This window comes from Xiphophorus maculatus, chromosome 14, assembly GCF_002775205.1.
Source record: "Xiphophorus maculatus strain JP 163 A chromosome 14, X_maculatus-5.0-male, whole genome shotgun sequence".
Taxonomy (NCBI): Eukaryota; Metazoa; Chordata; class Actinopteri; order Cyprinodontiformes; family Poeciliidae; genus Xiphophorus; species Xiphophorus maculatus.
Window position 1 is genome coordinate 735,334 of NC_036456.1, and position 12,507 is coordinate 747,840.

Consider the following 12,507-nt stretch of genomic DNA (forward strand, 5'->3'; position numbering starts at 1 on the left):
GTTGAGTTGGGTAAGTTCTAGAGATTTGAACCTGTTAATTAGTTAATTTTGTTCTTAGTATAACAGTTTGGGTCCCAGAGGGACATGGTCAAATGCCTTCTCCAAGTCCACAAAATCAGCTCAGAAGGCAGTATATTTTTACACTGATAGTATATATTTTATATTTTACAGTGTGACACATTTAACATAATCTTGCTGTGTCAAGGTCTTGGGTTGTTTTGGTGTTTTGATCATTTAATTCTAGTTTGATTATTCTGTGTTCCTTAGTCTTTCTTTGTTTAGATCAGTCTTGTTTCTGTTTTATTTTAGTTTAGTCCTTCTTAGTATTTCTACTCATTTTTTTGTCTAATTACTCCTTAGTGTTAGATTAATTTCTTTTTCCCTTGTGTATTCTGCCACGCCCCTCCCACCCCTCATGCTATATTTTCTCTCTCTCCCCTCTGCCTGCCTTCTGCTGTTTCTCCTCACACCTGCAAACCGTTAGCTCATCAGTTTGGGGATCATCATATATAAAGTGTGTGTATGCACAAACAATCTGCTGCACCATATTTTATGCACAAGTCGGCAAGTATAAAAATGAATTTGGCATAAAGGTTTGTGTAAATATACGCAAATTTTTACCTGCCATGAAAATGTGCGCCAGCCACACAAACTTTTAATGTGGACAATAACAAACTACAAAACGTCAAAACTGACATAAAGATGCAACTGTGTATCAGTCTAAATACACTGAAACCTGACTCCATTCAGACCAAGAACCTGATGTTTTTTCATAATTTTAATCTTTTATTGTTTAAACTTAAAATATGAAATTGAACCACATTTATCCAATGACAACAACATAACACACACACAACATAAATAAAATAAAAATTAAAGGAAAACCTCACTCGAATGTAAATTACTGGTAGTAAATTTCTTCAGTTTTTGTAAAGATGTAACTGCGCATTGGTCTGTTGGTCCAAGTGCATGAAATGCATGTTGTCTGCAGGGTAATTTCATTCACACTGAAAAAGAAAACGGGGTCAAATTAGCAGATTAACTCCAAACAGGTCAGGTTTGATCATTCTTAAGGTGATCCAGGTGTGTGGACAATCACACTGTTAGCAGCTGCGCAAAGGTGTGCCACATAAATGTGTGACTCTAATGGAGAACATCGCTAATAGAAGGACTCGGAGGGAGCGTTTGATCAGAAACTATAATGATATGCTGGGAAATATTTAGGATTTTTCATTAGCATTTAAATTCTCCCCTGAGTGATCATCCTAGAGTTCTGTGCAGAACTTAAAGAAGGAGCTGTTGGTTACTGGTGCAGCTGGGGCTGCTGCCAGGTCAGACAGTGCTTCAGTCGAGCTTTGGCACACTGTCTTTCTTTAAATCCCAGCTGAACTCTTTGCTGTTCAAACAAGCATCTCCATTTAGATCTCTTTATTTGTTTTTAATTCTAATTGAAATTTTTTCTTTGAAATTTATTATTTTTGTGCAGTAACCTTATGTGCTCTGCTGGCACATATTAAGTAAAATATACAATTATTATCATTACAGTTACTTAAAATATTACAAGCAAGACACCGTTTCCATGGTTATTGCTTCACGTGGTGTCAGACGTCTGGGTTTTTATTCTAATTTATGGCTGTATTTACGGACCAACAGCTGAGCTCCATTTCCCACACATTAAGATGTGTATAGGAAAGGTGTGTTTCCACGTGTGTTCACATTTTTATACATCTGAATTTTTTTGTGCACTGTACTTTTCAAAAATATTTCCATACACCAATTTTTAGTGTGAAAGCTTTGCACTCTTTCATACATGAGGCCCCACGTCTTTTGTTCAGCATTCAGCCTCAAAGTCTTTAAACTCTTCTCTTCTCACACTCTATGCTGGTTCCTCCCAGTATGCCCTGTTGTTTTACCTTTTTTTCCTGTGTCTCTTGCTGGCATTTTTCTTGGATTTGTGGTTTTTGGTCTGCTCTGTCTCCCTGTGTTTTTTTATTTTTTCATTTTTTACTAAAACTTTCTACATAATCCATGCTCCCAGCTCCTGTCTGCATTTTGGTCCATCCTGAAATTTATATCATGACATGCTGTTCTGCAACGGTTTCTGATGATATAAAGCTGCTCTAAGTGAATTACTTTGTTTTTGCTTTATTATTATTCCTACATATTGCAGGTTGTTGGAGTGGTTCAGGCTATTAACAAAAAATGTGGAGAGAATGGTGCCTTCACTGAACAGGATGAGAAGGTTGGTCAGTTTGACTGTGTAACATCTGCCAGTGGTTTTCTTCCCTGTTTTACTGTTGCTGTTGATAGTCCTCATCCATAGTCTGGTAAAAACCAGCCCTTTATTCTACACTTTGCTTCATCCAGAGGGTATAGATCCTTGGATATTGAGAAGTAATTGCTTGCTGGAGACATGGACTATGTTGAAGTTTGAAATGACTGGATCTGATTGGATCCAATCGCTAACATTTGGCTGAGGCATATGCAAGGCGCTAGTTTGAAGCTGTGAACCATACCATAAACAACCATCCTCCACTGTGAAGAGAGAGGTCTCCTGAGCCGAACAACATGTTTGCCTGAAATAAAATACCTTAAACATTCCTCTTGCTTCAACTTATTAATTCATTTCCCAGATAGAGCACTGAAGGGAGATGAGAATTGAGCAGAATTACGTACGTACAATTGCCAGGCTAGTTCATCTATGAATAAAGCAGCATTTGGGTCTCTTGGCATGTTCTGTTTAGCCTTGTCTACAGAACCCTGGAATATGTTTGATTCGGCCAGATCTGTCTGAAGACGGACAGGCGGTGGTGAACTTTATGAAAATGATTAAAATGGATGTTGTAAATGCCTGTTTCTCCCAGAAGAGGCAGGGACATACAGTGACTTATAAAAGGAGGAGGTAGGAGCACACAGGTGGACTACATCTTATTTAGACATAATCTGAAGGAAATTAGTGACTGCAAGTTGGTGGTAGTTAAGAGTGTAGCTGGACAGCTTTGGCTTGAGGACTGTAGGATGAAACTGATAGTTAGGAAGATGAAGACAACAAAGTCAGAGCAGAGAACCTGGTGGTGGAAACTGAAAAAATAAGAGTGTTGTGAGGCTTTTAAGGGGTAGTTAAGGCAGGCTCCTGGTGGTCAGTAGGCAATCCCTGGTACCAAACCTCAACAACCAACCTTGCTGCCCCAGGCCCCCCTTGCAGGGGGTCACCCTGGCGTCCAGGTGCATGGCATTGTACCATCCCACCTGATCAGATAGCTCTAGGGAGGTTAAGGTAGCTGGAGCCTCACCTGGGTCCAACTCAATCCCTGCAGCCCAGAACATCCTTAAGAAGCATCGACCACCAGCTGAGAGCCCCAGTATCACACCAGAGTTGCACCCTTCATCTCAGCCCAAAAGTCTTGTATGAAATGTATATCTATTTATATTTTACCATGAAGTACTTGCTATATACAGTAGATAAAAATAATTTTTTACTTACGTCCTACTACATGGTACTGGCTCACTGTTTTGCTTCCCAACAGGATTTTTCAGCCTATCTAGCCTTTTCAGGCATAGTTCTGCACAATGCACAGCTGTACGAGACCTCGCAGTTGGAAAACAGACGCAATCAGGTAAGAGTAAATGTCTGCGCAGAACCACATACATGCAGGTGTAGCGTAGTGTGTGATGTGCTGAATGTGCAGGTGCTGTTGGATCTGGCCAGACTGATCTTTGAGGAGCAGCAGTGTTTGGAGGTTGTGCTGCGGAAGATTGCCGGAACCATCCTGTCCTTCATGCAGGCTCAGGCCTGCACTGTTTTCATTGCTGATGACGACTCAATGGTCAGTTCACCAACACACATAGACACACACTGATCAACCACTTGTATGATTCCTTGCAAAAGCATTCACACCTTGTGTAATATTATCATATTATAATAGTGACAAGGAATGTAAATGATGCTTCATTTCAATTTTTAATTGTGTTTCACAAATGATAGATGTGTCGTGTTAAATCCAGCTGTTCTATGAAGGCCTCAGGGGCTATTAGAGAATATTAAAGAACCCACTGCCCCAAAAAGACCAGTTTAAAGTTTAAAGCAGTTGGGGTTGGGTTCTGGTCAAATTGGACCAAACTTAAACTTTCTGAGCTCCATGCAATCTGATACACTATATCCATGATGAAACATATAATGGTGGCAGCATCTTGCTGTGGGTATGCTTTTCTTCAGCAGGAACAAGTAAGTTGGTCAGAGTTTATGGAGCTTGATCCAGTAAAAGAAAATGTGCCAGAGACTGCAGGAGACCTGAGACTGCATTAGACTCTCGGCATCCACCAGGAAAACCACCGTAAACATACAGATAGCAGTGCACTGGAGTGGTTTAGATCAAAGTAGATTAATGTCTTAGAATGGCCTAATCAAAGTCCAAGCCTAAATTCAATTGAGGACATGTGGCAAAACTTTAAAATGTATGTTCACAGACCCTTTTTATCCAATCTGACAGAGTTTGAGTGAGTTGTTGAAGAATGAGAAGAAATTTAGCCTGTAGAGGTTTAAAGTTGGTAGAATCTATCGGTGGGCAATGTGGACTTAAAATTTTACTGCAATGTTTTGTGGTACTATTAAGTATGTGATAATAATAAAAATATGGTAAACTATTTATTCTTTTTTAGATAACTTTATGGCTGTTACTGCATGGCAAAGCATTTATAGCACCACAAACATTGATCTTTAAAACCATTTTCATTTGATACTACTTACTTAAAGAAAGTGATTCATATCACCAAACTGCACACAACAACCACATTTAGTCATATTTTCCAGTGTACTAACATTGGAAAATAGAATTAATTGTCATTAAGGGTGTAAATATTTCCAGTGTCTCAGTAACTGATTTCGCCCTATCTGATCATTTCTCTGTTATTTTTGAAAGTACAATCTCCATTGACTCACTTAGCAAAACAGCTATTACAAAATGTTCTTACATGAACAAGGCAACAACATTTAATCAATTCTACTCTTCCTTGCACATTGCATAAAAATTAACAATGCTTAAGCTTTATTTACCACAGTTGACAGACACACAAGCCCTTGTGTGATTGCATCACCTGAACTCCACTCTAACACGACCTGCAATGAATTTGCCAACTTCTTTACAGAGAAAATGAAAAAAATAGAAGGTTAATCTTAACATCCACACCAAAAACAATCAATGCTATGCCCAAACATAACAAATACAAAAAATGACTCATTTTCAACTACTTAACTATAAACATTTAGAAGAAATTCTAAATCAATTAAGCTTCTCTTCCTGCTGTCCTGATATCCTACCCACAACTTTCCTTAAGAAAGTTCTGCCTGTCGTTGCATCTGATCTGATTCAAATAGTAGACTCAATCCTCTCATCAGGTGTTTTCCTTCAGGTTTTAAAACAGCAGTTATCAAACCACTGATAAAAAAGAACAATCTGGACAAATCACTCCTGCAGATTTACTGGCCAAACTATAACATTCCATTCATCAGCAAAATTATTGAAAAAACAGTGTTTCAACAACAATGACCAACCGCTTTGATGTCTTTCAGTCTGGTTTCCACAGTACTGAGATGGTCAAAGTGTTCAATGACATCCATATAAATAAAGATTGTGGAAAAGCCACCTTGGTCATTCTGTTGGACCTCAGCACAGCATTTGACACTATTACAGCTCTCCAATCGTTACTGAAATGATTGGAGAGTTGGGTAGGACACCCTAGTCCAATATTCAATTGGTTTGAATCTTTGAAAAAACAGAATTTTCTTTGTTTTAATAGGGGATTCTCATCGAAACGGACAGAAGTCATATGGGGTACCCCAAGAGTCAATCCTAGGACACATCTTATTCAATATGTATATGCTCCTAGCTCATGTTATAACAGGAAGTAAGATAACTACGTAGATGGCACACAACTCTACATTACGATGTCACTAGGTGAATTAAATTTACTCAAAGCTCACTGGAAGAGTGGTCATTATGACCTCCAAAAGCTAGAGATACAGTTTAGATCAAAGAACATTTTTTTATTACTATGGCCTAGTCCAGACCTAAATCTACTGGAGAATCTCTTGCTAGACCTTAACTTAATCATATCATCATATGAAATGAAAAATATGTGTCTTTACAGCAGTTTCTCTTAGTGTTCAGGTTTGATCTTCGTCTTGCATTGTTCCATGCATGTACAGTACCTTACGAAAGTATTTGGCCCCTTGAACTTTTCAACTTTTTGCTGCTTTTCAGGCTTCAAACATAAAGATCTAAAATTTTTATTATTTTGTGAAGAATCAACAACAAGTGGGACACAACTGTGAGGTGGAACCAAATTTATTGGATATTTTAAACTTTTTTAACAAATACAAAACTGCAAAGTAAAGCGTGTAATATTATTCTTTACCTTCAGTGCAGCAAACTCACTAAAGAAGATCAGGTTGGATCTCTGAATGATCCAATGTTGTCCTAAATGACTGAAGATGATAAATAGAATCCACCTGTGTGTAATCAAGTCCCCGTATAAATGCAGCTGCTCTGTGATCGTCTCAGGTTGTGTTTAAAGCGCAGAGAGCATCATGAAGACCAAGGAACACCAGGCAGGTCCCAGATACTGTTGTGGAGAAATTTAAAGCAGGATTTGGATGCAGAAAAGGTTTCCGAAGCTTTAAACATCTCAAGGAGCACTGAGCAAGCGATCATATTGAAATGGAAGGAGTATCAGACCGCTGCAAATCCACCAAGACCTGGCCGTCCCTCTAAACTTTCATCTGGAACAGGAAGAAGAAAGATCAGAGATGCAGCCAAGAGGCTCCTGATCACTTTGGATGAACTGCAGAGATCTACAGCTGAGGTGGGAGAGTTTGTCCATAGGACAACAATTAGTGATAATTGCTGCTCAAATCTGACCTTTATGAAAGAGTGGCAAGAAGAAAGATGTTTCTCAAAGATATCCATAAAAGTCTGGTTTAAAGTTTGCCACAAGCCACCTGGGAGACGCAGCAAACATGGAAGAAGGAGCTCTGGTCAGATGAAACCAAAATCAAACATTTTGGCTACAAGGCAAAACGATATGTTTGGCATAAAAGCAACACAGCTCATCACCCTGAACACACCATCCCCACTGTCAAACATGGTGGTGGCAGCATCATGGTTTGGGCCTGCTTTTCTTCAGCAGAGACAGGGAAGACGTTTAAATTGATGGGAAGATGGATGGAGCCAAATACAGAAGCATTCTGGAAGAAAACCTGTTGGAGTCTGCAAAAGACCTGAGACTGGGACGGAGATTTACCTTCCAACAAGACAATAATCGCAAACTTAAAGCAAAATCTACAATGGAATGGTTCCCAAATAAACATATCCAGGTGTTAGAATGGCCAAGTCAAAGTCCAGACCTGAATCCAATTGAGAATCTGTGGGAAGAGCTGAAAACTGCTGTTCACAAGCGTTCTCCATCCAACCTCACTGAGCTCCAGCTGGTTTGCAAGGAAGAATGGACAAGAATTTCAGTCTCTTGATGTGCAAAACTGATAGAGACAAAACCAAGCGACTTGCAGCTGTAATTGCAGCAAAAGGTGGCGCTACAAAGTATTAACACAAGGGGGCCGAATAATATTACACGCTTTACTTTGCAGTTTTGTATTTGTGGAAAAAGTTTAAAATATCCAATAAATTTGGTTCCACCTCACGGTTGTGTCCTACTTGTTGTTGATTCTTCACAAAATAATAAAAATTTTAGATCTTTATGTTTGAAGCCTGAAAAGCAGCAAAAGGTTGAAAAGTTCAAGGGGCCAAATACCTTCATAAGGTACTGTAGCTACTGACGTAGCCTCAGTTGTATGTATTTGTCCCTCTCAGGAACTCTCTGTCCAGACAAACTGTCTCCTCATTGCTTACCTCTCTCCCCTCTTTCTCTCTATTATGTTTCTTTCCCTACCAAACATTTACCTAGAGATTAAATACTTCTTCTGGCTTATTTTCCAGCCAGCCATCTTTATGCAGGTGTCAGTATTTCATGTCTGTGTTTTTTCAACTAGGTCCATTATTCAGCAGATTTTAGAACAATGTTTTCTACAAGAAAAGAGCTTCTGTCTGTTTGAGGTGGAGTAAGAGGCAGTCCGGAAAGAGCAAGAAAATGTTTGCTGCCCTCATTTTGCTCATGTGTGGCGTCACATTGGGAACTGTCTACATGTCTGCTGTATACTCTCTATATAGTTTACTTTTCTATGCACTTACCTGTATAAAGGCCAGGAGATGTTTAGCTTTAACTGACATTTTTATTCTGCAGTCTGGTTTTTTGTGGTACTCAAGTTGCTCTGAAGGAACATCTGGTTGTTATCTGCGTGAATGTTACTTCACTGTATCTCAGTGTGTTGGCATTTGCAAGTATAATTGTGTCTGCCGGTGTTTACGTAAATTATGTCTGATTGGGTTTGACATCTGCCTCATCACTGGACATGTTTCTTCCCCCACTAGTTTAATTCTCTCCAGAGGAAATAAGGAGATGGAAGTGAAGACATGTCCCCTGACACATATGAGAAAACATTTCGCATAGTATTTCTGCACACACAGTCTATATTAATAGTTATATCCTTTAGCTATAAGCACATATAGATACTGTAACATCTACATGTGCTCGAACCTTTTCACATATTGTCACATTAACTACAGACGGGGATGTTAATTAATCAATATTGTTAAAGACAAATGCCACATGGTTTTAAAGGGTAACTAAACCTTAAATTAACTTTTTTTTTTAGATGAGCTGTCTAAGGATATTTTCATACCTGATTGTCTGGTAAACTTTGTTTGATTGGGAGCCAAAACGGCAACATTTGTTACATTTTCAGCTACTATGGTTCTCTTTCACACTGCACTGCACTCTAAAAAGGGTTTTTGGCTCTTGTTGATCTTATGTATTTATGTACATTAATCTCATGTAATTCATTTGGTTTATTGATGACAACTTCACTTTTTGCGTTCAATTAATTAATTTACAATTCTAAATAACTTAATTAACTCAAAGGAACTTTTTACTTTAACTTTGCTTGAAACAATTGGATTCAAAGCCAGTTTTGTTACCTATGTCTGACCAATTCAATTTATTATGATCATCTACAGTAACTCATTTCATTAAGTCTATCCAACTGAATTTACTAAGTTTTTATAACGTATTCATTCAGTGTGTTTAACATGACAAATTTAAGTCACTCTTACTTAAATCATTTATTTTTTTCTAATAATTCAAATCTTTTTGAATTATTAGAACCTTACTGGTAATTGAATTGCTTCAGCTAAGTTGAAGCCATTACCAATTGAAGCAATTATGTTGGGCCAATAAAGAAATGTGCTTCAATCTAAACTTAATTTGGTAGAACCAACTTAATAAATTGAGTGACTATAAGCCCACATGAGGAGACCTTAGTCCTCAACATGGCTGTTGCAAGTTCAATTCCAGCCTGATGATCTTTGCTTCATGTCTTCCCTCTCTGTTATTACCCACTTTCCTGTCTAACTCCTCTTAAATAAAGATAGCCTGAGCCAAAAAACCCTGGTAAAAAAGATCATTTATTAGTTTCCTTCTTTATTTGATGTCATCTAGATGATTTGAGTAAGTCTGACTTAAATTTGTCAACGTTGTTCAACTTGTTTCTTTTTAAAGTGTGTGTCAAACCAACAGGTTGTTGTGAGTCTGTTTGCCCCTTTTGCTTGTGGTGTCGCTGCATCAAGAACTGCTGAAGGAAACGAAATAAAAACCTCTAAAGGAGACAGAGTGCAACTTTCTTCTTCACGAAAGGCAAACAAAAATACACGCCACTTTTGTCTTTGAGCCTTTTCTCATGTCAGTGTACACACGTAGGGGAGAGTGGGTTAATGTGAGCCATTTTTTACATTTGTTTCCCTATAGGCAAGGTAAAATGATGTATCAGTAAAATGTAAACATTTCCTATTAATTTGGGATGTTTCCTAGCTATGGAAGTTATCAGAATATCGTCAAGACAAAGGACAATGAAAATATGATTGTTTTAAAAAAAGTGGTCCTGTGTCTCACTTTACCCCAGATCAGGGACAAGTTAGACAGACCAGAAAAATCAATGGGGTAAATTGAACCATTTGAGGGTAAGCTGATACACTTACGTTTTCCACTTTAATACTACCATAACACATGTTGTAACAATTTGAATCCTGGCTGACAACCTAACCTTCAAAAACAAAAAAATGTCAGACTAGGATCAGTGTTATGGAGATTGGTTAATTATAGTTAGCACTTGAAAGTAACCCAAAGTATTAAAATGTAAATCAAATACAACATAATATACTTCAAAATGTTTTAATTAACATTCACAGTGTGAGAATCATAACACAGGACCTTTAGCTAGTATCTGGGTGTCAAGAGCAAAGTACAAGCAGAACCAGCTAATGCACAGTCTGGGTCTCAGAACATGAACCCATAATCGGAACCAGCTAGAACACACTACAGACGGGGGCTCAGAAAATAGGATTATCATAACCAGCTAGAACAGCTCAGGACTAAGGACAGAGGCTGGACACCTTCAGTGGTTATTGGTGCAGTGCCATCCCAGGAGAGAGGGTGAACAGGTTTGTCAAAGGGTTTGGTTCCTTGGACAGAGTAAAGTGTAAAAACAAACTGCAGCAGCAGAAAATGTAACAAATTTTGTAATGTTGGTCCCCAATTAACCAAGTCTACCAGAGTATCAGCTGTGAAAACACTGATAAATGCATGAAAGAAACAGAAATTCCGCTGCTCTCCTGTGATTCTTTTTGCTGTCCTTCCTCTTCAGGTACAGCTTTTCATGGATAGCTCCAAATGTATCCTGGATTTGGTCCAATTTTCCATTATCCTGTATTATCCGGTTATAAACCTTCCTGTCTTTCACAGACCCCAATACATGTCATAACATTGTTGGCTCCTTTTTCTGTTTAAAACATCTTTATTGGCCTCACCTAGATGGATATAGTACTACAGAGCAAAGCTGTGTGTATGGCATGTGTGCACAACTGGGAGGCACAATATTCCAAAGTGAAGATACTTCTTCCAGCTTCAACATCCTGCCCCTACAGTTTAGATGGAAAAATGATACTTTTGTGAGGGTCTGAGAGAGCAAGTTGAGAGAAAACAAGTCCCTATAAGGGGGGAAGGCAGAAGGACTGTTGAAGTAAACTCTGCTTGAGGAAAGGCTTAATTAGTAATAGATCAACATCTATTTTTCCCTTCTTTACTTCCAGGCAGTGTGCATGGTTTTACTGTTGGATACTTTGCTGTGATAATGTAATTTCAGGGTAGGAGGTATCTAATATGACTAGAGCACTTACGATAAAACACAGAGGAGCTTCTCCCTAGAATGAGCTTGAGTGAACTCAGACCCAGTCTGTATTCTGTTAGATAAGCTAAAATCTGCATTCAGACCGAATGCGTTGTGCGTCAAAAAGGCATCCAACGTCTCTAGTTGGATGCGTACTTAAAAGTCAAAGTGTAGGACGAGGGAAGAGAAGTATATAAGTTGTGGGTCTGATTCCACCTTCTTCCTGCCACATTTCAATGTGCTCCTGGGCAGTGGTGGGCAGACTTTTGTTTTAGAGTTTTAGCTTTTTCTTTTTGCTAACTGTGAAAACATTTTAGTGCACTTAGCTGCCCCCAAATGAATTTTTCTGCATAAATTCTAAAGAACTAATTTATATAGCTGTTTGTAAACCTTTAGTTGAATAAAGTTTGACTTTAGTATTGAACTTTTAACTATTGACTGTTAAGATTTCTTCAAGTAGTTTAATAAAAGCAGTTTGATTATGCTTTTATTTTGAAGTGAGTAAAGACTGGTCACACTGCAGTTCTGTTTCCTGCTTTTTCCCCCAAAAAACCTTTATTTCAAACAAGAAACATAGGAGCAAAATGAAATACAGACAGTAAAAAATATATAAACATAAGATAGAAACATAAACAAGTACAGTATCTAACAGTTTTGTAGAACATGTAAATTATAATATCAAAAGTAAATTGGACCTTGAGGGTTGTATTCTTTTAAGGACATATATTATTTAAATTGAACTTAGCATTTAGAATTAGCTTCCACTAAATATAACATTGGTGTAGCGCTCATTGCAGAACTGATTATCATTTGTGCTTATGGTTAGCACAACTATGTTTTAGTTAGCGGTGCCGATGGAGATTAGCCTTTCTCCATTTAGGTTCTTAATGTATGAGCTTCAAGAAGAGTCAGTGAGTTTAATTCATCAATTCTATTTTTAAGACTAAAATGCAGTGCTGGTCCATTGTCATGCTTTCCTTATGGGAGAACAGAGCAAAATGGTCCCTAATTCCTTTTGTTGGTTTCTATCTAAGCTAGAGGACATTCCCTAGCGTGTCACTTCCTTTAACCATAGCTTTGTATCTACGTGCGCATGGGTACTATGTGTGTGCGTGTATGTACATATGAGCATGCAAGCAGCTAAAAGAGATAGAGGAAAACAGAATTATTTACTC

At 38.1% G+C, this 12,507-nt stretch overlaps 1 protein-coding gene across 3 annotated transcripts in view; it reads left to right on the forward strand.

Annotated features, from left to right (window-relative positions):
- pde5a (phosphodiesterase 5A) overlaps nt 1–12,507 on the forward strand; it is a 129,632-nt gene that overhangs the window by 60,179 nt on the left and 56,946 nt on the right. For all 3 annotated transcript variants that reach the window (XM_023346291.1, XM_023346290.1, XM_023346293.1), the window contains exons 5-7: nt 2,171–2,242; nt 3,528–3,617; nt 3,690–3,827. In XM_023346291.1, coding sequence (XP_023202059.1) covers nt 2,171–2,242; nt 3,528–3,617; nt 3,690–3,827 — 300 coding nt within the window. The remainder of the gene's footprint in view (nt 1–2,170; nt 2,243–3,527; nt 3,618–3,689; nt 3,828–12,507) is intronic.